General features: G+C 29.6%; 3 protein-coding genes across 4 annotated transcripts in view; 1 reads left to right on the top strand and 2 right to left on the bottom strand.

Moving 5' to 3' along the window:
* Positions 1 to 109: 109 nt before the first annotated feature.
* Positions 110 to 5,004, bottom strand: LOC136087777 (uncharacterized). The gene is made up of 5 exons (XM_065811254.1): positions 4,919 to 5,004; positions 2,153 to 3,755; positions 1,742 to 1,954; positions 532 to 1,546; positions 110 to 300 (listed from the first exon to the last, which is right to left on the bottom strand). Exons 2-4 carry the CDS (start codon positions 3,747 to 3,749, stop codon positions 549 to 551), a joined length of 2,808 nt encoding a protein of 935 aa, XP_065667326.1. The 5' UTR covers positions 3,750 to 3,755; positions 4,919 to 5,004; the 3' UTR covers positions 110 to 300; positions 532 to 548.
* A 10,568-nt stretch (positions 5,005 to 15,572) lies between these two features.
* Positions 15,573 to 18,031, top strand: LOC136087882 (general transcription factor II-I repeat domain-containing protein 2A-like). The gene is made up of 4 exons (XM_065811499.1): positions 15,573 to 15,711; positions 16,379 to 16,681; positions 16,769 to 17,262; positions 17,330 to 18,031. The coding sequence occupies exons 1-4, from the start codon at positions 15,573 to 15,575 to the stop codon at positions 18,029 to 18,031; spliced, it is 1,638 nt and encodes a 545-aa protein (XP_065667571.1).
* A 1,243-nt stretch (positions 18,032 to 19,274) lies between these two features.
* LOC100197356 (TNF receptor-associated factor 6-A) overlaps positions 19,275 to 26,761 on the bottom strand; it is a 59,058-nt gene continuing 51,571 nt past the window's right edge. For both annotated transcript variants that reach the window (XM_065811252.1, XM_065811253.1), the window contains one exon: positions 19,275 to 19,569. In XM_065811252.1, the coding sequence (XP_065667324.1) occupies positions 19,378 to 19,569 (192 nt within the window). In that variant the 3' untranslated portion in view covers positions 19,275 to 19,377. The remainder of the gene's footprint in view (positions 19,570 to 26,761) is intronic.

Genomic DNA, 26,761 nt, shown 5'->3' with positions numbered 1-26,761 from the left:
GATTATAAGTTATAATGAAAAGAAAGTTATATTGTGTTAGCGTAACTATCTGGTAATGGCATATGCCATTTGCATAGAGTGTACTGATTTATTATAACTAAACACTTACATCTCTCAATCCATGCAAGCAAAAGTCTGTCTTTCTGGGTAGAAATAATGTATAGCCATCATTATGGTTAACATTAATTGTCATGAGCCAGGCAATTTGCTTATGTCAAATAGTAAATGAGCTTTGGTTTCCCATAGCTCGTTGCAACCAGGTCAACCCTGGTTGTTGGATATCGGTAACTAACCGACTACCTAAAATTACATTTCTATATACATATATGTATATACATATATGTATACATACAAAGAAATTAAATAACTATAAATCTTTTCATTATCTTAAAAAAAGGGGAGGGTAGAGAATATGAAACACATTAGGCACTGTAAAATTTATTATAAAAAATAAAGATTAACCTACTATCTGTAAATAATATCTATTAATGCAAGTTTATAAAACATACTATTATTTAAAATAACATATACCTTATTACACATTTCTATTATGTTATCACCATATCACCACTTATTATGTCTGCAGAAAGTTGATATTTGCTCACATCATACTCAACACCATCATCATTTTCATTCTCTTTTGGTTTCCAATAAGAAACTATATATACATCACTTTTCTTTTTTTTAATGCCAACAATTCTGCCATAATATACATCCTGGGTGTTAGTGGCATTATCGAACCACATGTGGCAAATACTTCTTCCAATAGAAGCTCCAATAAGAATTTCTTCGATATCTGAGGCCTCATTATTTTCTAGGTCAGGAAACATTTCTTTTTCCTGATCAGGCATGCAGTTTTTTAATATTTTTTCTACATTTTTGCGTTCTTTGTTTTCTTTTTTCTGAATTTTATCTGCTATTCGTTTTATCAATTCTAACTTCAGGTCATTATGACATTGCATATTTGTAAACCGCTTTTTTCTGGCATTAGAGATAGCCCATATTATCAACTTGTTTTGAATATCATTTGGCTTTTTGCATAGCAGTGCAGTTGTTTTATTTTTGCAAGCACGAAGTTTTGAAGAAAGAAAACAAAGAGTGGCATTTGGAGCTTTGTGCTTTGCAGCGCTAAACATACCCATAAGTTCTTCTGAATCAATGTTGTGAAGCCTAGCTGACTTAGTCTGGTCTTTAAGGTGATCATTAGAACTCATTTCAAATTGCCGCTTGTACTGCCTGTCAATGACGCTAATAACTGCATTAAGGCAGTCAGCTAATGCTTTACTCATTTCATCAGTTACTGGGCAAAAGCTGATTATTGAATCAAAAACTACATCTTCAATATCATTACCAAAGAAATCAGTTTTTCGTTTAAGTTGAGATAAAGGATTCTTGCTGCTCTCAATAAGAGTGTTCCGAACATCTTTTACTATCTGAATGCCAGATATGTAGTCAAGTCCCGTACCTGGTGCAATATAAAATTTTGTCATCCAAGGACCAGAAAGTAGTTTTCCAATTAAAGCTAAAACACACAACTCACGGACACCTAAGGTGAAAAAGTGAATTAGTAACAAAGAATAGTCTTTGTTTATAATAGTCTTTACTCCCCGTTAATCTTGCAAGTGCCATTACTATTTGTAACTTGTATTTGTAACTATATTTGTAATTAATTCTATACCCTATAATATTGTGTAGCACTTTATCAAATGAACTGAACAGGTATAAAAAAGAAAAAAAATACCTGTTTCAGATGTAAAGTCTTGAAATAAACTATTTCGCAGACCTCCGCATAACGCCAAGCCAGAACACAGAAATATCTTCAATATGGCATAATGATGGATTAAAATACCACATGTGTGAAAAAGCATATGTAGTCTGTTGCCTCTATAGCGTGGTAGCAATCCTCTGGGCAACTCGTGTTGGTCCAAAAAGGTTACAAAACCTTTTGGATCACCTATGAATATCATAAAGAAGCTCATTTTGGCAATTGTAAGAAGAGTGTGAAATAAAAACATGCACTAATTATAATATAATTAGTGCATGTTTCTGAATAAAATTTTGAGTTAAAATGAGTAATTCATTTTAACTCAAAATTTTGTTCAGAAAACTAAATATATTTAAGTAAAAGAATGATTTAGATTAGTTAGAGTACCTTTTGCATCCTTGTAGCGAAGTTTGTTCAGCTGTACAACAATGTTTGCTGCAATGCAGTCTCTTCCAAAAAATTTCCCTTTTGAAGTCTCTAATGCTTTAAGTGAAGATTTACAAGAGCTAGTCATTGTGTCTAAAGGGTGAAGGTGACAGTTTAGTTCATTTAATGATTTCTGCCAAACAAGGTTTAACTTTGCGATTGTTGCATGGTTTGTTGCAACTCTATCACTCATTGTATTTGTTATGTTCCCAATAATAGTGCTTCTTACGTCAGTATATTTGAGTTGATAGAAATCACTATATAACTTAGCAAGATTATCAAAAGACTTTGTAATATGACTCTGATAGTCATAAGCTGTACCTCCAGGAAGTTGATCAATAGCTACAACCATACATACTGATTCCGTTGTCAAGTGCACAGCATTTATATGAACACCCTCCTGGGTTGTTGCATCAAAACCAAGTGTCGGATCTTTTGTTGTAAATGCTATCTCAGCAGCCTGTAAGTCTGAAAGCACACCAAGCTCACGCATCATTTGTTCTACAGTTGTACGATGTGGAATTTGACTAAATCGATAGCCAGTATGTTCCCCAATTTTACGGAGCAGAGATGGCACACTTTGTGTAGGAACTTGGCACACAAGCATGTCATATATAAGTCTCCTAATATCTGCTGAGTAGCATTTTTCATTTTTGGTGTTTTGTGTTACTTGCTTAATTTCCTCCAACTCTTCCTGTAAATTCTGAATTTCATTTTGCAGTACAAGAATTGCAGAATTTTTTTCAGCAAGTTGTTGGCTTAACATTGCCATTTGATAAGAAAACTTTCTTTGCGTGGATGTCAACTTTTGTTTCAAACAAAAAATTTGATTTTGAAGTTTTTTCAACTGTAAATTCAAAAACTTTTCTTTTAATTTTTTTCTAAGTTGAGAAATTATCTTTTCCTTACGAGTAATAACTTGATTTAGATATTTAAATCTGTATGCTCTAGCTTTTGCCATATCTTTTAAACCTTTAATATCCTCTTTATGCTTTCTCTTCTTAATTGCCATTTCGTTTGCCAAAATGGTTAATCTCTTTCTCATAACCTTTTTTCTGGGACTCAACTGGTCAGCTCTCAAACTGGATAGTGGTTCATGAGAAGAGGTTTTTAAAGTAGGACGAGATAAAGGAGATAAGTGATCACTATTCGATACAGATGAAACACTGATTTGTTGAGAAGAAAATGAAGAACATGTAGGAAAGTCAATTGAGGTTGCAATTGATTGGGATGTTTGTGCCATAGCAGATGTTGTTATTTGGTATGCAAAGAGCATGTTGCAGATGTCAACAAATGGTTTCGAATTTCGTGAAAAATGGTTTACAAAGACTTTTGATGTTCTAACTAGTTGCTGAATCTGACTTATACAAATTTTGATGTTAAAATACTTACCGATTAGTTCTGCAGTTACTTTATATGAATCGTTGTTAGTTGCAAATATATGCAGTACATGTCCATTTCTACAGCCAATATTTAAATGAGCTGGTATTGGAAAATTACAAGCTAAATAAGTTTTAGCTTTACCATAAAATAGATTTGTTTTCTTCTGAGGTCCCATGATGCACTAAATTAAATTCAACAATCATAATACTACTATTTAATTGGGTCAGCTATTAATCATAATTAAAAAATTTTAAAAATTACAATTAATCTATAAAAAAAAATTTTAAATACATGTATAATTTTTATATATCATATATAGCTTAAGGTGGCTATATGGTAAATTATGGGTATGGAAAAAGCTGAGAAAATGCTGTTTTTGTTTTTAATGAATTTTACGCAGAACCATCATAAAATAGTGTTATATAATTTTAATTTTAACATTTTAAATTTTATTTTCCAGAATTTTGCCTTTAAACTAATTTTGGTGTGTGAAAAGAGTTAGCCATCAAAAAAAAAATTAATATATAACCACCGTAATTATACTTGTTAGTTTTTGTGTACATCATTTAACAAATTAAAAAAAAGAAAACCCAAATATCCTTAGTAGTAAAAGGCTATTAAAAAAAAAGTTTGTATAAAAGTTCTTATAAAATATATCATTATAATGAAAAAAAAATCAAAAATACTGAATTCTCCAATGTCAAAAACCGCCCCTCCCCCTAACACAATGTAACGGAAGTGGAAATACATACCTCCACTGCGCGGAACAATAGGGTATGTGGTCATGAATATTTTTTGATGAAATTTGGCAGGCACATAGAAAATAGATCTATACAGTTGCCTGAAAAATTTTAAATGTGTACCAACATGCCTTCAATATAAATGCACCTCCGGAACAGAAACAAAATTTTAAAACCGAATGAAAATCACTGATAACTGTAAAAAAAAAAACAGAATTTATAACAAAAAGTAACAGTAACAACAGCAGAAACAGTTTTATAAAGTGTAACAGTAACAGTAACACTAAAAGAGGTGGAAATGGTACCTCCACTGGGTCGAAAAATACAGTACGTGGTCATGAATATTTTTTAATGAAATTTGGCAAGCACATAGAAAATAGATCTATACAGTTGACTGGAAAATTTCAAATATGTACCAACATGCCTTCGATATCAATGCAGTGCCAGAACAGGAACGAAATTTTAAATAGCAATAAAAAAACTGAAAAATTTATTACTCGTAAAAAAAAACCATAGTTTATTCAAGATAAAACATTCTACTTTTCTAATAAAGTCTAAGCTGATATAAAATTCTAAAAAAAAAGACAAATAAATACATCTTTACCACACCGACTTCGAGCACGCTGTGAAAAAAAAGGTCACAGTTTTTAACTTTGAAATCGGTGCCGTAAAAAGCCAGATACGCACGTACCTAATATATATATATAAAATACATATATAATATATATATATATACATGTATATATATATATATATATATATATATATATATATATATATATATACATATATATATATATATATATATGTAATATATATATATAATATATATATATATATATATATATATATATATATATATACATATATGAATATATATTATATATATTTATATATAATATATATTCATATATGTATATATATTCATATATATATATATATATATATATATATATATATATATATATATATATATATATATATATATATATATATATATATATATATATATATATATATATATATATATATATATATATAATATATATATATATATATATATATATATATATATATATATATATATTTATATATTGCTACTATTAATATATGATATAATAATAATAGAAATATAATTTTTATCCATATCAATAACTAATTAACAGATTTAAAAACAACACATTTGGAAAACATCAAGCTAAAACACCTTTTTTGTAATTCGTATAAGTTGTTCCAAGGGAGTTAAAATATTACGGGGAGTTAATTTGTTTCGTCGACAGGGGTTAATTTATTTCAAGGGGAGTTAATCTATTTCGAAATAGATTAACTCCCCGGGTAATTTTTTACGCAACGGGAGTTAATTTATTATGGGGGTTAATTTATTTCATGACACCGGCTTTAACAGCACGTCGTCTGATTGCTTTTGTATCTCGACTGATGATATCCAGGGATCCTTCTTGACAGATCTGACGATCATAGAATCCTCTCTAGAAGTGGTGGAACGCGGTCTTGCACCTTTGTTATCTGCTGCCGATTTCTCCGTAGAACGATATTTGGAACATAGTCTTGATACGGTCCATTTTTTCACGCGATATTTATCACAATTACTTTTTTGTGACATTCCATTTACGTAATCGCCAATAACGCTCCTCAAGGCTTACCGTGTTACATTTACCTTGCGATGATATAATAATGCTCTGTGGAACACAACGTCTTGGTTGGATGTGGACTGTATTAATGTAAAGAAACACTTGTTGTATTTCACTTCTTGTATTGATGTTCTTCGATAAAACACTTTGATAAAACTCACTTCGATAAACTTGATAATACTGTCTTGATAATACTGACTGATTGACTTCCATATACTGACTGAATTACATGTCGATTTACATGTCCCTTATATAGTAAAATGAACCTGTGTGAACCTGTTTTGCAAGATTCTAGATGCTTCTTTTTGATGCTTCTGGAAGTTTCTGGATGCGTCTGGATGCTTCTGAATGTTTCTGGATATTTCTGGATGTTACTGGATGCTTCCAGATGCTTCTTCTGGAAACTTCTGGAAGCTTCTGCATGCTTCTGGAAACTTCTGGAAACTTCCCGATACTTCCTTTAATTATTAAAAAACTTCCGTGACGTTAACACGGACCAGACTTAAGAAAATGAAACAAACCAAAAAAGTTGCACTTGTTTTGTCGGCTGCAAAATGGCACTTGTCAACGAAATTCTGCCTGTGTGCTGTCGCCTGTCAGCTGATTGCTAATGTCATGGCATGCTATGACTCCAGACTCCTGAACTGTTTGCCGTGGTAGTATAGTTCGCTTCGTCTTTAAGACATGTAAAATTCGGAACACTTTTTAGCATTGTTCGATGTTGGTTGCAAATGTTTTGTCCAATACTGTATATTCGCAAAACAACTTTTTCGACAAACAAAAGATCTACGAGCATCAGGTAAATTCGCTAAAGCTGTGTACAATAAAATAATCACTAAGCCATCTTAAAACAAAGTATATTCACGGTTATTTATAACAGAATAAAAAAAGTAAACAATAATAAAAAATGAATTCAAAAAGTATTAATAATTTTGAAAATGCTTTTAAATTTTTTCAAATATATGATTTTAAATCGGATGAAGAATCCGATCCAGACAAAAATTACTTTAACGAAATTAATTTGCCTGAATTAGTATGCTCTTCTTTTCAACCAAATGAAGTTAGTAACTTTATAGGAGTGGATAATAAAAGTGATTATTTTAGTGTCATTCGCGCGAATGTTAAGAGTTTAAAAAAGAATTTAGCAAATTTTTTAAATATAATTTACGAAATCAACAATTGTTTTAACGTGATTTGCGTAACCGAAACTTGACGTTTTATAAAATAGATTTTGAATTAAATTCTAATCTCCTTCTCCCAGGTTTTAAAGAAATTTTTTTTAAAACGAAATAATAATAGGCGCAGAGGAGGAGTACTTTTTTTTTTTTTCCTAAAAAGTTAGAAGCGATACGAGTGTTTCTGATACGGATCAAGAGATCTTAACAATCGAACTAATAAGCAAAAATTCTAAAAACATTTTAATCAGCTGTTGCTATAGGCCTCCAACTGGAAGATAAGAAAATCTTGGTAAATTTTCGAAATACAATCTAATAGAAAAAGCTAGTCAAGAAAGAAAAAAAAAGTTATATTTTGGGTGACTTCTACTTGGATTGGTTTGAGTATAGCGAAAACCAAAACATAAAAACATTTTATAGCAATTTATTTGAAATGGGTACCATACCAATAATAGATAGACCGACTAGAATTACAAACCATCCGTTAATTTTAATTGATAATATATTAGTCGCAGACTATTTTAATGAATCTCTAAAAAAAGGTATTATAAAAACTTATGTTTCTAATCATTTTCCCATTTTTTTCTATTAAATCATTTTATCAAATAAAAAATGAGGGCAGAATGAAAATAAAAAAGCGAATTATTAACAATTGTAACTTAAAATCATTCAAAGATCAAATTTTACTAGAGGACTGGAATCGCATAAACTTTAATGATAACTTAAACATCATCTATAACACATTTTTTTAAACTTTCTTTAAAATCTTTGTGAAATAAATCTCAAGGCCAAAGACATATTATCTCCTTGGATAATTAAGGGACTAAAAAAGTCCTCAAAATTAAAACAAAAGTTGTATAATAAATACTTAAAAACAAAATCCGAAAAACATAAACAAAATTACAAAAACTACAAAAATGTGTTTGAAAATCTGCGCAAAAATGCTAAAAAACTTATTATTCTTAATTGCTTACTCAGCACAAACGTAACTTAAAATCCGTATGGGAATTAATGAAAGAAATTACAGAAAAGCAAAAAGTAATTTCAACCTCTCTTCCACTTGCAATAAAAGTTGGAAATAAAATAACTAAATATATTAATGATATTGCGACTGAATTTAACAAATTCTTTTCCAATATAGGAGAAAATTTATCAAACAAAATCCCTTTAACAAATTATAAATTAACTGATGAACTTCAAACAAAAAACTCCATACATTTTGCAAACCTAACGCGTGAGGAAATAAATCAGTAGGACCTGACGGTATGAATGGAAATATTGTGATAGACTCTTATGATGTCATCAAAGATATTCTTTACAAAATCTTTAAATCATCCATTAAACAAGGTTCTTTCCCGGACTCTCTGAAAATAGCAAAAGTAATTCCTATTTTTACGACAGGAGACCCGACCAATATAACAAATTACAGACCTATTTCTGTTCCTCCAGTTTTTTCAAAAATATTATAAAAATGTATAACAGAGTGTGCACATACCTAATTACCAATAAACTCTTTTATGAAAATCAGTTCGGTTCTAAAAAAAACAACTCAACCAATCATGCTATTCTTCAATTAACACGTTGTATTAACGAATCTTTTAAAAATCAAAAATTTACACTCGGTGTTTTCATTGACTTGTCAAAAGCTTTTGACTCGGTCGATCATATTATTTTGCTTAAAAAACTTGAATGTTATGGCATAGCAGGAAATAATAATTTGGTTCAAAAGTTATCTCTCGAAACGAAAGCAATTTGTTTTTAACAGAGATTCTCAACCTCAAACATTAATGAACATAACATATGGTGTCCCACAAGGATCCATACTTGGACCACTACTTTTCATTATATACATAAATGATCTTAACAAAGCATCCACTTTAAAGGCTATAATTTTTGCAGACGACGCAAACTTGTTTCAGTCGCATGAAAATATAAACATACTTTTTAATAATATGAACAGAGAACTTAAAAGAATTTCATTTTGGTTCAAAAAAAATAGGCTATCTTTAAAAATTGAAAAAACAAAATGGATACTTTTCCATCCAAACTATAAAAAACAGATACTGCCTGTAAATATGATCTTTTTAAAGACAATTTTTTTTTTTTATTTTCATCCTAAAAAGTGAAAAGTAATAACATTTTAAGGAGTTTTTTTTGAAGAAAATCTTGGAAATCACACGTCAATAATATTTCTGATAAAGTTGCAAAAAACAGTGGAATTCGATACAAATTTAGATATATTTTAAACAAAAAGCAATTAACACAATTATGTTACTCTTTTATTCACCGTCATATCACTTATGTTGTCATATCAATTCTGCAAATATTATCCGGGGAAGTACACTTAAAACTAAACTTAAATCTCTTTATCGGCATCAGAAACACGCAGCTCGCATAATAAATTTAAAAAATTGTTTTTCGAACTCTAAACCACTTTTTAAATAAATGGAGGCCTTAAATGTTTATCAACTAAATGTGTTTAATGTTTTGTGTTTTATGTACAAATGTAAAGAACTTATGTCCCCCGATGTTTTTGTAAACTTTCGTAATAATAGCATTTTTTAAAAACCTTTTTGCAATAATAAACAAGCTCAATTTAGTATATCTTATCGTGGACCTTTTCTCTAGAATGAAATTGTACGGCCTAATTTTGTTTTTTCATCTAAAGTGACCTACTCCTATTTCAAACAATCTATTAAAAAAATCATTTTTTCAACAAAAAATATTTTTAATTTTTTTTTGAATTTTTAAAAAATATTTTCAGTTGCTATACTGCATGTTGATTTGTTATGTTTTATTTTTAGTTTCACTTCTGAAGTATGTAGAGTATTAAACTTATAACATATTTAATGATTATTAATATATTTATTCTCGGTATATATTTATTATATAGAGTATATAGATGTTTTTATTGTAAAAAAAATTAGAGTTTTGTTAAGGGCTTCGTGATAAGGTCATTACGATCTTCTTGAAGGCCTGCCTGTATAATATTATAAATCTTAACGTAAATAATATTAAAGGGCAAATAAAAAAAATTAAATTAAATTTAAAAAAAAAATCTTTTATTTTCTATTTTAAAACATTTTTTCACTTTTTTCCGATCACTTCGAGAACACCACGTTTCTATCCTTATTTCTAAAACATGTTTTTTAAAAACACATCAGCTACAATTCTTATTTAACAATTTATAATTATATATATATATATATATATATATATATATATATATATATATATATATATATATATATATATATATATATATATATATATATATATATATATATATATATGTATATATATATATATATAATTTCAAATTATTTAGTATCGAAAAATTCGTATTATCTGATGTTTTAAAGTTCTTTTTTTTTCTTAATTTATGGTTTAATTACCCAGAAAAAAAAGTTATATAGAATTTCTATAAACTTTTGAAACATATGGCCTATAGAAGTTATATAGAATTCTATAAACTTACTATAGAATTTCTATAGAATGTCAATTAATTTCTATAGAAATTGCTATAAAACTTTTTTTTCTATAGAAAAAAAAGTAGAAAAAAAGTTCTATAGAAATTAACAGAGATTCTATAGAAATTCTATAGAATTCTATATAACTTTTATAGGCTATATGTTTCAAAAGTCTATAGAAACTCTATAGAACTTTTATTCCTGGTTATTTACTCAACCGTTTCATTAAAAATGAAAAACTTTCTTAAAATCTTCATTAGATGATCTTAACAAAAATGTGTAATACTTTATAACTACTCCAGCAGTTTTATAGTAAACTATTTTTTATAAAGTGATAAAGCAGTGCGGCTTTAAAAATTCTCTTTTTACATAAAATACGTGAATCTCCGGCATTATTTAAAAGATTAACTACCTTACCAACTAAACAATAAAATAAAAAATAAAAAAATGTAGCAACATTAGTAAAAAATAAGTATGATAGTCGTTATTTTACAAAGTTAGAACTATTTTGTTCTTTCTCAATGTTTTTCCGAACCGTGAAAATTAAGTTCAAAGTTTTAATTGGACCTGCAGACCAGATAACATAAAAAACGCAAACAAAACCGATTTTAATTAATTTTCTATACAGGCTACCACAGTTTCAAAGAAATTAAAATATTTAAAGTGCAGGTGTCTGAATTACTACACCCTGATTTGGAGATTTTATAAAATACAGTGCTATTTTGTTCTATCTCCATTTTCTGTTAAAAAATATATATAACAAGCTAGTATTTTTTATATATATTGTGGCAAGATGATTGTATATTTTGGCAATAAAAGTACTGTAAGGTACATATCTGTTTTATTAGAAAAAAAATCTTATTTTACACTAGTGCACAAATAATATAAACGCGCTATTTTGTCTAAAATTCAATTTAACAGAGAAGATAAGTTATCTATTATCTAAAGCATGTACCAGAATCATCACAAAGAAAATAAAACTTTAGTTATAAGTTCTAAAAGCATAACATCTAAAATACGTTGTACAATAAAAAGATATCTTAAAGAATAATTAGTTAACCAGCACCTATGGTTAGCCCATTAAAAATATAACATTCAGTAAGAAGCATATTAACAACATAACATAAAACATATACTTTGACAATAAAATAAATTATTTTAAAATACTATTATAAAATAGGACATCGGCTTTATCATTTGAAATTCGAGCACACTGATTCAACGCAGAAAACATTAGTACCTCTGCAATGACTAAGATCGTAGAGCGTTAATTCATGCTTTTGAACAGACATTAGAACATGTTTTTCTATAGTATACATGATCTGAATGCTAGATGCTTTATCTGGATATAAGGAACAAAATTAAAAAAGCCTGCAATTGCTGATAAAAGTTTGAAATCCAATTTCATCATTTGGTAGACAGAAAAAAAGTTATTTTTTGAATAGCAGGAATTGCTCTGATTAAACAAAGGGGACTAAATATTTCAATAGGAGCGAGTGCTCTATCAATTTGACAGTGGATATTATCATCCTCTTGTATACTATAATTCCCTGGTTTAAACTTCTGTTAAATTACTTTGATTTTTGGGTAACATATCACTAACCAAAAATCAACAAATATACGTGTTCATTTTGTGTATATTTAATTTTACAAGAGTTTAACAGTATTTCTTTTTGGTTACAGATTTAAATGGAAAATTTTCTCCGTTTCTATTTTTATACAGCTGATCAGATTGTTAGCTGCGTTTTCACATATTGTGTCCAAGTTTTAGGTGGTGACTATTGTTTCCTAGTTTTTCCTCAACGTAGAGGCAGACGACGAGCTGGTGCTATTTTAGGATTATCATAATGATAACCAAGAACAGCAGATCAGTTTCTGAAAATTATAAATATGTTTTATATATGTATGTGTGTGAGCAATAATATGTTTTAGCTTGAAAGTTTCGTTGTTGTTTATCTGTAAAAACATTCGCTACCATTTTGGTGTAAATAACTTTTGATTGGATAAAACAGAGATAGCACATAATAATTTTATGGCATAGTAATTTCTTTTTTACTGACTTTTTTATAAAAAATATTTTATCCATAAAAAGAAAAAATATTGATCTAACCCAGAGGTCGGCAAATTGTGGGCCGCGGCCCAATTGTGGGCCTTTGCTACGTAATTTGTGGGTCCCAAGCCACCTAACTGCATAATATACAAAGTAGTGTAGTTGTGGGCCTTTTAGTTGTTTTCCAGGCTGTAAAAATTATAAAGCCTCCTTATAAAATACTCCCTAACACCAGATCTTGTCATTTTAGACATAGTAAAAAAATAATTTTAATGCACTCTAACACTGTAGCACTTTAAGACTTCAAATAAGATCCTTATACTTAAAAGTTAAATCATGCTAAAAAATTACTCTACAAAAATAAAAACATTCGAAAAGCACGTCAAAAATAATTAGAATATTTGAATTTGTTCAGATGAAGTAACTCAAACAACAATTTAATTAATTTAACGCGGTAAAAACTATTTCATACCAAATATACCAGTGGTAAAAGTCTTTAGAATGTTTTTCGTACTTTTCTTGAATAAAAATACTACATTGTTTAGATTTTTTACGAAATAAGTATTATAAAAGAAATAGTCGGCAAATCTTTAATGTTTTAAATAACCGGTTTTTTAAGACGCAATATTTGGAAATTGAATAACCAAAAATTACTCGAGTATAACCAGTTATCGAGTAACCGGTTATCGAGTTTGGATGCTTTACTCAGAAGTTGCAACTCTGATAAATACACACATTAACTTGCAAAGATATGCCAGGTAAACATGAAGCGAAGCGTAAATATGCACGTCAGTGGAATGAAAAATGGGAGCTGATTTATTTCTTCACTTTTGTGTGACCAAGTAACAATGCTCTATGTTAGCGACTCCACGGCTTAACAAAAAACATTTGACGTTTGACAAAAAACACGCAATTTTCATAAACTTTGCTCTCTTATATCTTTTTGTATGGTTAAGCCAGCGCCTTGAGGTTTTTTGCACCAGTTAGTGTTACATGATCTCTTTCCAACCATATATAGAAAGTACTAAGCTTTGTATGGCTTCATTTATATATTACCCATATCTTGAGACCACTTTTTATAAAAAAACTTGCCGCAGGAACGTTTTTTTAAAACGAAGCTTTTCAATGAAGGATTCCTTAGAACTTAAACACATCTAATTTTTATGAAACTTTCCATATTTATTAAGAAAACGACGAGGAATCTAATGGAATCTTGACGTTTTTTAACATTTATACAAAAGATTTTAGTTCTCAGCGTTTAAAAACTTCAAGATTGATTTATATAGAAAAAAAAGTGTTTTTGAAAAACGTGCAGGTGGAAATTGCAAGTTTAGCCTTTCCTCTATTTAAAACAAGTCTTTATTTAAGTTTATCTAAAGAATTGGTACTAAGGATTTGCATATATAAATTATGTATATATATATATATATATATATATATGCTTTTCTTCGCGTATTTAATGACGTTATCTGTTTTGATTTTTGCGTTTGTTTTGGTTAAATTATGAAGATTAAATTGAAAGTGAAAGTATAATTCTTAAAATTTTAATCAAATGAAAATAAATCTTTTACTTTTTCCCAGGTAAAAGGTCTGCATTCTTCAAGAAAGTTAAAATCTTGATTTTTACTATTTTAACTACAGGTTGCTCTTATTTAAACTGTTTTTTTCAAAACAAAAACCTAGAAATAGTATTCAACAGAAGCTTACGAAAATGGAGTTGTGTAAGAAATTCTTTATTTCTTTTTACATTTATTTGCCTCTATTTGTTTGTTGATTAAATACTATGAGATCTTGTAATAATTATTTTAATTCTTTTTTTTTAGGTGTTGGCATTAACAATAGTCTCACCAAAATGGTTGCTCCATCTATAAGTCAAGAAAGTAAGTCAAAATTATAAATTAGGAATACTGTAGCACAAATTTTTTTCATTTTAATAATTCTATTTATTGAAACCAAAATAATCCACCCCTTATTTTTCTTTATGTCACTTAAATTAAGTTTAATTTTAATTTTAGTCTCTGACACTGTTATGGATTATCTAAATATTAATGGAGGCATTGTATCCCTCAAAAATCCAGATTTGGTTTTAACCAATTGCCATTTTTTACAAATTTGTAAAGAAAAAGATAAATTTAACTTGACATGGCCAAATCTTTCAGTATTTTTTACATCCTTGTTTAAATACCCTATATCTAGAGTTATGCTGATCAAGTGCCTTCAAAAGTCAAAAGATTTTATTGCAAAAGTAAATCGTGCCAAAAATTTTGATTTAAGAAAGTATTTTTTAAGCTCTGCTTTATCTTTTATTGGTGCTTTTCCGGATGTTGTTGGTATGTCACCTTCTGATACTTGTTCTACCCCTTCTTCTATCCACAATAGTGAAATTGTTCCAAATCAAATTACTGTTTTTGTATCTTCTGATTTAAACTTGCAAATTGCTAATGATGATTTTTTGTGTTCTGTTACCCCAAACTTTATTGTATACACTTCTTTAGGAAATGATTCTGAAAATTTTCTTCTTGAAGCGCAAGTTAATGAAGTGAATCTGCCAGTTTCCAACTCGGACAAAAAACTACCTATATTATCAGGTGATTTAACTTATTAAATAAAAAAATACAAACAGAGAATTAATCATCTTAAATTACAAAATAGACAAATTAATAAAAGATGTAATAAATATAAAAGAAAATATCAAGCAATCTTGTCAAAATATAATGTCAGAAATGTCAACAAAAGAGAAGTTAGAAAGGATTGTAGGATTAAGCAATTGTTGCAAAAAAATTTTAGATTAGAAAAAGAAATTGATTTGGCTAGAAAACGTTCACAATCAGATTGACAAAAGGCATGGTATTTTAAGAAAAAAATTGAAAACACTGTTTCGAAAACATCTGATGAAACAAATGATTCAATCTTAATGGAGAGTTTAAATTACTTTGAAAATCTTTCAGAAGAGCTGAAGGAAAGAGTTAACTTTTTTGAAAAAAATGTAATTGATGTTTTTGAAGGAGGTGGATATAATGATGAAATTCGCTCTGTATATTATGACCTTTTAAGTAAAGCTCTTTTTTAAGTAAATTTTAATTTTAAAGTAAACTAAGTAAGTAAGTGAAAACCCTCAGTCTGTAAAATAGATGATTCTGGTAAATCTCGTCAGTTGAACAGAAAAATTTTGGGGTATTTTATTTTCTTATACTTGTTGGATCACTATGGAAAATTTAAAGTCAAATGTAATAATGGTTTAAAAGTTATTCCAAAGTCAATATGACACCAAAACTAAGTAAATAAGTTAAAACCCACAGTCTGTAAAATAGACAAATCTCGACAATTCCGACTGAATTAAATAAAAATATTTTGGTATTTTATTTTTTTATAGTTGTTGAATCAATATGGAAAATTTCAAGTCAAATGTTATAACGGTTCATAAGTAATTCAAAAGTCAATATGATCCAAAAATACTCTCTTTCTCGGTGCCATAATACTGCAAATTTTCCATACTTAAGCCCTATACCTTTCGTCAAAAAATCATCAATTTTTGCACTACAAAAAATTCAATAACTTTGGATCCGCTTAACTTCAAAGGTCGAATGACCCCTCATTTTTCAATTCAGGTCAAGCTTTATACGATGATATAAATTATATATGTTTTTTTAAATTATAAAAAAATCGTCTGGAATGGCTATCTATGTTCAATATGTAATGAGACTGTTAGTGAACTGAAAGGAACCAAGCTTGAATGTCATTTCGTATCAAAACATGAATTGTACAATATTAAATATCCTCATGATTCAACAACCAGAAAAATAAAATACGACTCATTGAAAAGCTGTTTAGAAAAACAGAAAAATTTGTTTCAACAAACGTCTAGCAGTGTTGATTGTGAAACTCATGCCTCTAACATGATGTCATGGATATTAGCAAAAAACCTGAAACCATTTACTGATGGTGAAATAATCAAAGAATGCATGATTGAAGCATCAAAATTTCTTTTCCCAAATGATAAAAATATTCATGACAAATTTCAAAGTATGCACTTGTCTGCGCGCACAGTTACTCGAAAAATTGAGAAAATGGTTGTTAATGTTTATTAACAATTGTCAAACAATCTGTCAGAAGCTGAATTTGTGAGTATCGCTCTCGATGAGTCTACTGACCTTGTCGGTAAAGCACAACTCTGTGTTTATGCACGTTTTATCACTACGAATTATTGTTTATTTGAAGAACTGCTTGGAATTGAACCACTGGAAACAACTACAACTGGACAAGGCATTTATGACAAATTGTTCAAAATATTAAAAAATACGAAAGTGCCTCTTCAAAAAATATCTTCAGTTGTCACAGATGGCGCTCCTGCTATGATTGAAAGAATTCGAGGAGTTGTTACTTTGCTCAGAAATAGTGGTGAGTTTCCTAACAAATTTATGTCATATCACTGTGTGACACACCAGGAAGCACTGTGCGCTAAAGTTGCGACAATTGATGATGTAATGACAGCTGTAGTAAAAACAATCAATCATATACGTTCCAATGCACTCAAACGGCGTCAATTTCGTGCGCTAATGGAACAAAATGAAGATGAACATGGTGATCTTCTTCTTCATTCAGAGGTATATAGACAAAAAATAAATAATTTACCATTACAATCAAAAATAAATGTTTGTCTATTTTTTGCAGGTTAGGTGGCTATCAAGAGGAAATATTCTTAACAGATTTTGGGAGTGTTTGCCAAGTGTACTGCTGTTCATGCTAACTCAAAAATTTTCATTCATTACAATGTCTATTGAAGAGTTTAAGTGTAAACTGGCTTTCCTTTGCGACATCACAGCACAATTCAATGTTCTGAATAAGAGATTACAAGGCCACCGTGTGCTGGTTTGTGATTTGATCAACCACATCACTGTGATGAAGACAAAACTTAATTTGTACAAAACTCAATTTGCATCCGGTAGTTGTACTCATTTTCCTACTTTAAATGAATGTCAACCATCAAGGGAAATGTTATCGTCATTTTCATTAATAGTGACTGCTCTTTATGATCAATTTGAAAACAGATTTAATGAATTTGAAGACTTAAAAAAGCATAAGGTTTTATTGTGTTATCCATTTGACTTTGATATGAAGGATATTAGTATTCTAAAGGACTTTGAAGAAGCTGATATTTTAAAAGCAGAGGATGAACTAATTAACTTTCAATGTGACGACGAGTTGAGAAGAAAGGCACCAAAAAAAGATGAAGATGGCACTTTTGGTGAAAATTTAATTATTTTCTGGCATGCTGTCATGAAGGAACGTTTTCCAGTTCTTAAAAAACATGCAAATAGACTTATCTGTATGTATGGCACTATGCCATATGCGAACAAACATTCTCAGCCATGAAAATAATAAAAAATGTTTACAGAACAAGACTGACTGACACTCATTTGAATGACCTTGTGCTAGCTGTAACAACAAAATACTCACCAAATTTTTAATTGTGTTTTATGTGTTTTTTTTTCTTAAGTATGTATTTTGTATTGATACAATTATTAGTTCTATAATCTAATTCTATACTATATTCTGTTATATAGGTAATATAACCTATTTTATATATAATTTATTTATTGATGTGGGCCGCAACTAAAACAAGAATTTTGCAAGTGGGCCCCTTTGGAAATATGGTGCCGACCACTGATCTAACCCAATTTTTTTGATTTGCGGAGGTAGAACAAAATAATTCTAACCTCGCGATTTGTCGTGAAGAATCGGGTAATGGCTAACAGCAAAGCGGGAAAGCAAATTAAAGACAACAGTTATACGAAATTGATCATATTTATCAATTAGTCTAACTATTCGGCCACAAACCCTCAAAAGCAATTTTTATAAATCTTAATAACGAATAAATTGCTGATTGTAATAATTGAGTTCAAAATTTATACTATAAAACGACAACAACAAAAGGATTTTATATTTATAGTAGCTACAGCAGGTTACTTAGGAAAAAAATACAGCAGAAATATTACTTGAGAAATAAATGCATGAAATTGCAAAAAAAAGGTAGGATCAAATTATCGTGAACAACAATCGCAGCTTCATTAAACTATTGCATATCTGGAACTGAGCACGGGCGCTGTATTGAATGTTGGCGAAGCCAACATTAAATACAAGGAAAAACTGCTTCTAACTTAAAGCGCGGTTGTCTAGGTTGCGGTCGGAATCCTTGCATTAAACCTTTTTTTTTTAATTTTGATGTTTTATTTCAATGTTATTTTTAATTATTGTTGTTGTTAATTTAGAGTTATGCTTATTTGCTTTTATTTTTCAAAGTATCATAGAATAAATGCATCAATACGCACATAAATTGACGGAGTCGCAATTGGTGTACATATAACGACTGACTAATATAGAAATAAGCATTGTGAGTTGTGCATTCATCGACTGAGGATTTAGGTTTGAGCAGGTATTTTTTTAAAGGAAAAAAAAGTCAATAAAATATCGATATTCATTTAAATATGATTTATAAATTAACTTAATTTATTTAAAAAAATTATTAAATTAAAATAGTCATTCAATAACTTATGTTTAAATACGCGGGGTACAAATAAGAAAAAATTAGTTGTACGCGCATACAAATAATGCCTACTTTTATATGTTGTTATTGTTTTATTTTTTTTAGCGCTTGTTATATAATTATAAATAAAAAATATTTTCTTATTATTATAATTCCGCATGTAAAACAGTATTATCTAGAATATGAACAAGCTGCAGGTAGCGCATCTACGTTTTGTTCTACCGTGCCTGCATTTTTCTTCTTCGCGTCTTGCAAGTCCTGCTGCTGCAATATTACCTACCGGTCCTGCTGCAACAATATTATCTGCGGGAACTACCTTGTCTTTTACTGGCATTGCGTTCTTATTTACTAGTTTAATATTTTCCATCTAAAATTAAAAAAATAAAAATGAAGCGCAACCTTTTGAAAGAATAAAAACTAAAGAAATCTCAAATTTTATATGTAACATTATTAAAAAATTATTTTTATGACTGTAGGATTCATGATCAGATAAAGATGTTATTTCCTCTAGAGAAAATATTTCTGTATTAAAGACACTCATCGGAAAAACGCTTTTTTAGTTTAATGTTTTCTATACGGAGATTTTTTTTTTTTTTTTTAATATTTTTGTCATCCAGCTAGTAACTATTCTAACGTCTTGTAATCGTCCATCTACAGTAAACTTTCAGTTATTCAAACCTCCGAGGGGAAAAAGAATTAAGAATTAAATACTTTGAATAACCAAAAGTTCAGGCAACCGAAAATCTTCTTTAAAGTGACCTATTTCAAGTTTTTACCAAATTTTAACAGAAGTAAAAAGTAAAAAAGAAAAACTTTGGAATAAGATTTTTTGGAATAAGATCTTTACCTTTACCTTTAAAAAAAATTAACTTCAATAAAAAAAAAAATCATAACTTTTTAAAAAAATTGACTTGATTGCTTTTTTGTTTCTAAAGCAGAGGTTCTTAACCTTTTTGTAGTCACCGACCGACGTTGTCTTAGACAACGCAAGACGCATATCGTCTTTGACATCTATTCGGTTGAGACTTTTAGTTTTTATTGACACTAATGCTGAGAAACCTGACTCATAAAGGTACGTAGTAGCAAACGGAATTAATATAGACATTGCTCATTTAACAAGAAGAGGGTAAGCTTGTTCTAGACTGCACCAAAAATCACAAACATCCTTTGCATGAAAATCAGCTCGCAATACTGCTTTGGATCTCATGTCTATTAAACCATCTTTAATAAGATCTTCATCATTGATATCATTGATATCAATCATAAATGGGCTACGCACCCAAGTCTCCTGATCAAGACTTTTAGGGCAAAAGTATCCTCAAAACAAGTTCTGTAGCGTTTTAAGATGTTAGGAGACTTCCTTTTGTATTTCTTCATTTAAACTTCTTGACGATTGCATTTCACTTTGCGACACAGTTCTTCTAACATACAAAAGTTTGCAGTAATCTTCCTTTCAAAAGTCGCAGCTTACCAAGAAAATTTATTTAAAGTGATTTAAAGCTCTGGCTCTTATGAAGTTAATTATTTTGATACACGTCGCCATAACTCCTTTCAAGAAAGTAGCCAAAGTTTGTGATCCCAATGTATGTAAAAACCAGTGAGCTATCGTGACGTTAGAAATCTCTTTCTAGATAAATGCTGCAAAACCAGAAGTGTTTCTGGTTTTGCAGCATTTATCTGTACACAAACTGCCAAGCTCATTTATCCAAATGACGCTGCGTTTTGCAAAAAAGTGTTTTATCATACTAAAAACATTGCAAAACAGAAACTCTTTCATACTTTGAGTTTCTATATGTACATAACGTACAAACACCTTGAGCTGGCTACACTGTGATACATCTGTGCTCTCGCCCAGTTGCATGCTGTATGGAAATGGCGAAGAGTTAAGTTCATTAATGACCTGTTGAAAAACGTTGGAGGATTTCAACAATTCTAGAATGGATGACATCATTTGACAAAGGCACTGCTTCAACTTTCTTTCTTTGATCTATACCACACGAGTTCTACTATGTCTAGTAAACAAGGCTTTAGAAGAGTTTCTGCAATAGCGTGTGGCTTTTTTGTTGGGGAACGCGATATGCAACTTTGAACGATGCTTCTAAACATGGTTTTTGTGTTGGAGTAAAACCTAGTTTGGGTAAAGTTCTGGCTTTCTCAAATCGAGCTTTTTTAACCCGAAAAACATCAATATTATCGAATGCATTTCCTGGGTGGACAGATATAAGATGTTCTGACAATTTTGACAGCTTCATACTGCCATTAGCAGTTCCATCTCGTTAAGTTACAAAAGTGAAACTGTAGGCGACATATGAATCTTTATATTTTCTTTTTTTTGAAATTTTTTAACAAACTGTAAAAAAGAGAAAATTATTTTTTTTATACGTTATTACGCGATGAAAATTATCACGTAAAACAATATTCACCTTCGTTTGTGTGATAAAAAAATAATAATGGCACTTTTACAATAATGAAAGTTTTGTTTGGCAGTGAAGTCTTGGCGCATATATCTTACTATAAACTATCAATTAAAAATATAAAAATTTAGCTGTTCGAAAATGAAAATTACACCCCATATTTTTCTAAATCTGTGCCTGCTACTTGGACCCCCTGAATGCATGCCGTGGACCCCTGAGGGGTCCATGGACCACATGTTAGGAAATCCTGTCTAAAGAATGTTTATCAAACATCTTTGATATAAGGCTTAGCGATTGTCGGATTTCAACGCCGGTGTTTTCAAGGGGGCCAACATTCAATTAACTCTATTGCACGTACAACCTCTAACAAATTTTGGCTCATCGGGAGGCAAATTGTTTGACTCTTTATGTATTTCCTCATCTACCTCAGCACAAGTGTTGATTAAAATGGAACCAAGAATTTTACAAACTGTGATAGTAATTGGTTCGCTCGTGCAAATATCAATATCTATGTTTACGTAATCTTTAACAGCAAAATCTTTGTCTACTAAACCACGTGATCTAAGCTTGTTAACATTCACTTGAGGCAATTCAAAAGGATCATCTTCACCATTTATACTTTGCCCTTCTAAAATAATTCAATACAATGTTTGGGTGTTGATAAAATAAACCAAACTCGTCTGACTCGTCAAACTCGTTGTTAGTATCCCTCAATTCATACCTTAAGAGGATTATGGGCAAATGGGTTTCCTCCTAACTTTTCCTCTGTACACGACCTTTTTTCGCCAGAAATAAATCGAAAAATAACATTGTCTATTTTTTCACCGATCGAGCCGCCCTTCTTAAAATCCACAATAATAAGTTCTTTGACAAAATCTAAAGCTTTCTCTATAATGATGTATCCACCAATCAGTACATTTTGTTTACGTGGATTCATAAACCATTTATATACAGCTTTATCGACGGAATCATGCTTTTCCAAACATAACTTTGGTCTCTATGCTCCAAATTGACCAGACTCATATTTTCTGATTATGTCTTCTTTATACTTAATCCAGTAACTTAACGTGTTTTGAGAAACACTAAACTTTTTCGTAATATTTTATTTAGTTAAATTTTTTAATTATATTTTAATAACATTATTTCGCTTGTTATATTTTGATAACGTTCCGTAAAGTTACGTTTTGAAATGCAATGGAATGGTATCATTTGATAAGAACTTCGAATAACTGACGGGTATTTTGTCAAGAGGAGTAAAAAATCATTTCGAATAATCGAAATTTCAAGTAACTGCAGGTTCAAATATCTGATGGATATTTGCTTGAGTATTAAGGAAAATTCACGGGAAAGGAAGATTACTTCAAACATGCGGGAAATTCGAATAAGAGCTAGTTCGAATAAGTAGGAGTGTATAGTATTACAAAAAGATAAACGTAAAAATTATAAAATTTTTATATGCAGTATTTCTAAATAAATTATATAACTAATTAGTAGTTCTACAATTTTTAAATAAAAAATTATCCGATTTACAAAGATTTAAAATGAGACTCATAATAAAGCAGTAAAACTAAAACTTACCAATAGGGAAGAGTGGGGCACCATGATACACGGGGCACTACGCAACATTGTAATTGCGGAGGCATCTTAAGAGCTGTGACAACCACTTTTACATCGTACAACAGTTACTACTAGAGCTATGTTTTGAAAATAAAAATTATCATTTGATATCATTAGGCCTGCAAGGGATTGACTTTTGTGTTTTTTTGATGGTAATTTATTATTTTTCAAATTCACTAAGTTTTAATGTAGAATGTACAATGTGTCTATCGGTAAATAGGGTAAGGTTGCTAATATTGTACCGATGCCTATTTGTACTTTTAACATAACTCGTTATTTTTACAATCCACAAGAAATTTTTTAATATATTTTTTATCTTAGCAGAATGAAATTAAGGGGTCAACGGTTTTTTTTTTGTCATCCAAATGCATTAAGGCCAGAGTAAGCTCTTGTTGGTTTGTTATTGGAGATTTCTTATTTTAAGGATTTATGGCTAAGCGTATTTCACTAAAGAAACGAGAAGATATGATTAGTTTAAAGTATTTATGTTAAAACTTAATTTATCTAAATTCGAAATAACTACTTGAAATTTAAAATACCTTATTACTAGTTGTCAAATTTTCTAATTAACCGAATGTCAGATTAGTTGCGTAAATTGTACCTCAAGGCAGATCCTAAATTGTACCGACGCTATTATTTTGACCGCTAAAAAACGCGTATAAAGTTTAAAAATTCCATTTAAAAATTAAAAAAATTGAAATTTCAAAACAGAGATATGGATCACGGAGAGAAGAGGATATGGAAAAAACTATTTTTACTTATCGTTATAATGATATCGGATTAAATGCCGTTTGTTTAAAATACGGAATTCCTAAACCAACCTTTAAAACGCATGTAAAAATGTATTTGCAAATGACTCAACTAAGCATTTTGGTAGGTGTGGTAATTTACCTCCTGAAATCGGGAAAGAGTTAGTTGAACATGTCTTGAAACTAGAATCGTGTATGTTTGGAATTTATATTCAAGACCTAAGACGATTGGCATTTGAAATTGCTGAGAAGAATGAAATACCTCATCAGTTCAACAAAAGTTTGGGCATGGCTGGAAAGAAGTGGTATTACCAATTCACGAAACGTCACCCCTGCCTCAGTTTGAGGTTACCTGAACCAACATCTATGGCAAGAGCCACCGGTACTGTAGAGAAAAGGTTGAATTATTTTTCAATAAACTTACAGAACTTGTTGATAATTACAATATTACTGCTGATTTGATCTACAATGTAGATGAAACTGGAATAAGTACAGTTCAGAAACCAATGAAAGTTTTAGCTCTGAAAGGGAAACATCAGGTAGGAGGTATAATAAGTAGTGAACGAGGTTCAAATACCACTGGAGTATGTTACATGAATGCTGCTGGATCTTTTGTACCTCCTATGCTAATTTTTAAACGCAAGAGATTCAAAAATGAGCTCAAAGACAGAGCACCACCATTGACAATTTTTGGATGTTCTGATAGTGGTTGGATAACCCCAGGTTTGTTTACTTTGTGGATTAGGCATTTTATAAACTATCTTTGTCTTAAACTTTTAACAGAACATCCAGAACAAAAGAAAGTACTTCTTATCCTTGATGGTCATTCAACACATACAAAAAATCTAGAAGCATTAGTTTTAGCTCGAGATCATGGAATAGTAATGTTATCTTTACCATCACATACTACTCATAGGCTACGACCTTTAGATAGATCATTTTTCAAAGCTTTGAATTCTAAATATAACATTGCCTGTGATAAATGGATGTGAAGCCATCCAGGCAGATGTGTTACTCAATTTCAAGTGTCTCAACTTTTTAGAGAGGCTTATGCAAAGGTTGTTGATATGGAAATAGCTATTAATGGATTTAGAGACACTGGAAAATGGCCAGTAGACAACTCAGTATTTCAGGAAGAAGACTTTGCACCTTCCAAATTACTCATAGGAGAGTTGAGTTCAAAAAAGCAACAATCAAAAACTTTCCAAACAGTAAGTAGTTATTTTCTAGCTTTATATACAAATTATTTTAATTAAAATTATCTAGTTGTTGTTGGTTATTCAAATTTAACAATTTTTTCCCTTTTTTTTATGTTAAAATTTTTTTAATTTTGAGATTCCAATTGAAGAAATATCCATACTTCCAATACGAACTTCACTACTTTAACAAAAAAGAAAAATTCCAGTACTACTCTTGTATTGATAAGTAGTCCTTATAAAGATACACTCTCTAAGCTCAGTTTTACCAATATCAACTAAAAAGATAGAACAGGGCAGGAATGGTGTAAAAAGGTTCAAGCATGCAAATACATCTCTTCATAGTGAAAGCTGGTTTTGCTACCTTTGTGAAGAAAATATAGAAAAGAATAAGATAAAATGTATTGCTTGTCAAGGCTGGTGTCATGTTGACTGTGCCGGTGTTAATTAAAAACAGAAACGATATATCTGCAACTTTTGCCAAAAATAAAGTCTTTATGAATTTTTTTAATATCATTTAGTATAATTGTTTTTAAAACAGATACAGTGTATATTGTTTTACATTATTTAGCATAACTATCTTTAATACATGTCTTCCTCTTCTATTTTAATCCTAGCTAACCCATTGTTAAACATATAATTTAAATAAAAATTGTACCATATGTGGTGATACCTGTTTTCGGCATTTTCCAGAAGAAAAAAAAATCAATTTGTATAGAGTTTATTAAATAAAAAACTTTATTTCATTATATTATGGGCAGTTAGGTGTTATGTTATGTTATATCAGAATATTTCCAATTGCTGATTTTACAAAAACCATTCATTTTAGTCAGTTCTTTCAATCCCTTAAACTTAAAATCATAAAATATTTGCGAAGTTGTAAAGTAATTGAAATCAAGAAAGTGGTACAATATTGGATTACAATGGTACAATTTAGGATCTAGTTTCCTTAACTGTACTCTTAGCGCTATTTTTTTAATTTGATTCTTCGAGACTTAACGCTTTTTAAATTTTTAGTTTTTTTAACATCTTTACAAAAAACAATCCCTAAATTATGAAATACAATTGAAAATCCATGTTTCCACTCAGTAGATTGCCTACATTTTTTAATTTGGTCTTAGGGGGTACAATATCGGCAACCTTACCCTAACATTACTTTGTAAAATAGAACCCATAAGCTCATTAAACAAAACTATTGAAAAAACAAGATAATACTAAAAATAATGCCACGATTAGAATGACATTTAAAAAGATATATTTTTTGGATTTCTGAAATATAATTTAGACCATTGAATGCATTTTTTGGGTTATAACTAATAATTTGTTTGTCTTTCAAGTAAAAATCTTCTCTCTAAGTTTAATACTTTGTGTTTCCTTTTTTAATGATTCAAACTATGTACATCATTAACTTTAAATAAAATAGACTTTAAATAGTCTAACAAGTTCAACTTGTTATATTTTGGTAATTGATAAATTTTGTAGATATAAATTTATTCTACAGATTAAACCATTGGCCTTGTAAAAAGGCGTATTAAAAAATTGTTACGATGCAAAAACCAAAAATGTTTCATTTTTCCACACTC

The sequence above is a fragment of the Hydra vulgaris genome, chromosome 12 (genome assembly GCF_038396675.1).
Source record: "Hydra vulgaris chromosome 12, alternate assembly HydraT2T_AEP".
Classification (NCBI taxonomy): domain Eukaryota; kingdom Metazoa; phylum Cnidaria; class Hydrozoa; order Anthoathecata; family Hydridae; genus Hydra; species Hydra vulgaris.
Note: the sequence above shows the minus strand (reverse complement) of the source record. Positions and strands in the feature narration are given on the sequence as shown.

Coding starts and splice junctions, on each gene's coding strand:
- LOC136087777 (XM_065811254.1), bottom strand. CDS start 3,749: ATGGGACCTCAGAAGAAAACAAATCTATTTTATGGTAAAGCTAAAACT. Junction 1,955..2,152: donor TCGCTACAAGGATGCAAAAG/GTACTCTAACTA, acceptor TGATATTCATAG/GTGATCCAAAAGGTTTTGTA. Junction 1,547..1,741: donor AGACTTTACATCTGAAACAG/GTATTTTTTTTC, acceptor TTTTCACCTTAG/GTGTCCGTGAGTTGTGTGTT.
- LOC136087882 (XM_065811499.1), top strand. CDS start 15,573: ATGGAGAGTTTAAATTACTTTGAAAATCTTTCAGAAGAGCTGAAGGAA. Junction 15,712..16,378: donor TGTATATTATGACCTTTTAA/GTAAAGCTCTTT, acceptor GTGAACTGAAAG/GAACCAAGCTTGAATGTCAT. Junction 17,263..17,329: donor ATCTTCTTCTTCATTCAGAG/GTATATAGACAA, acceptor TATTTTTTGCAG/GTTAGGTGGCTATCAAGAGG.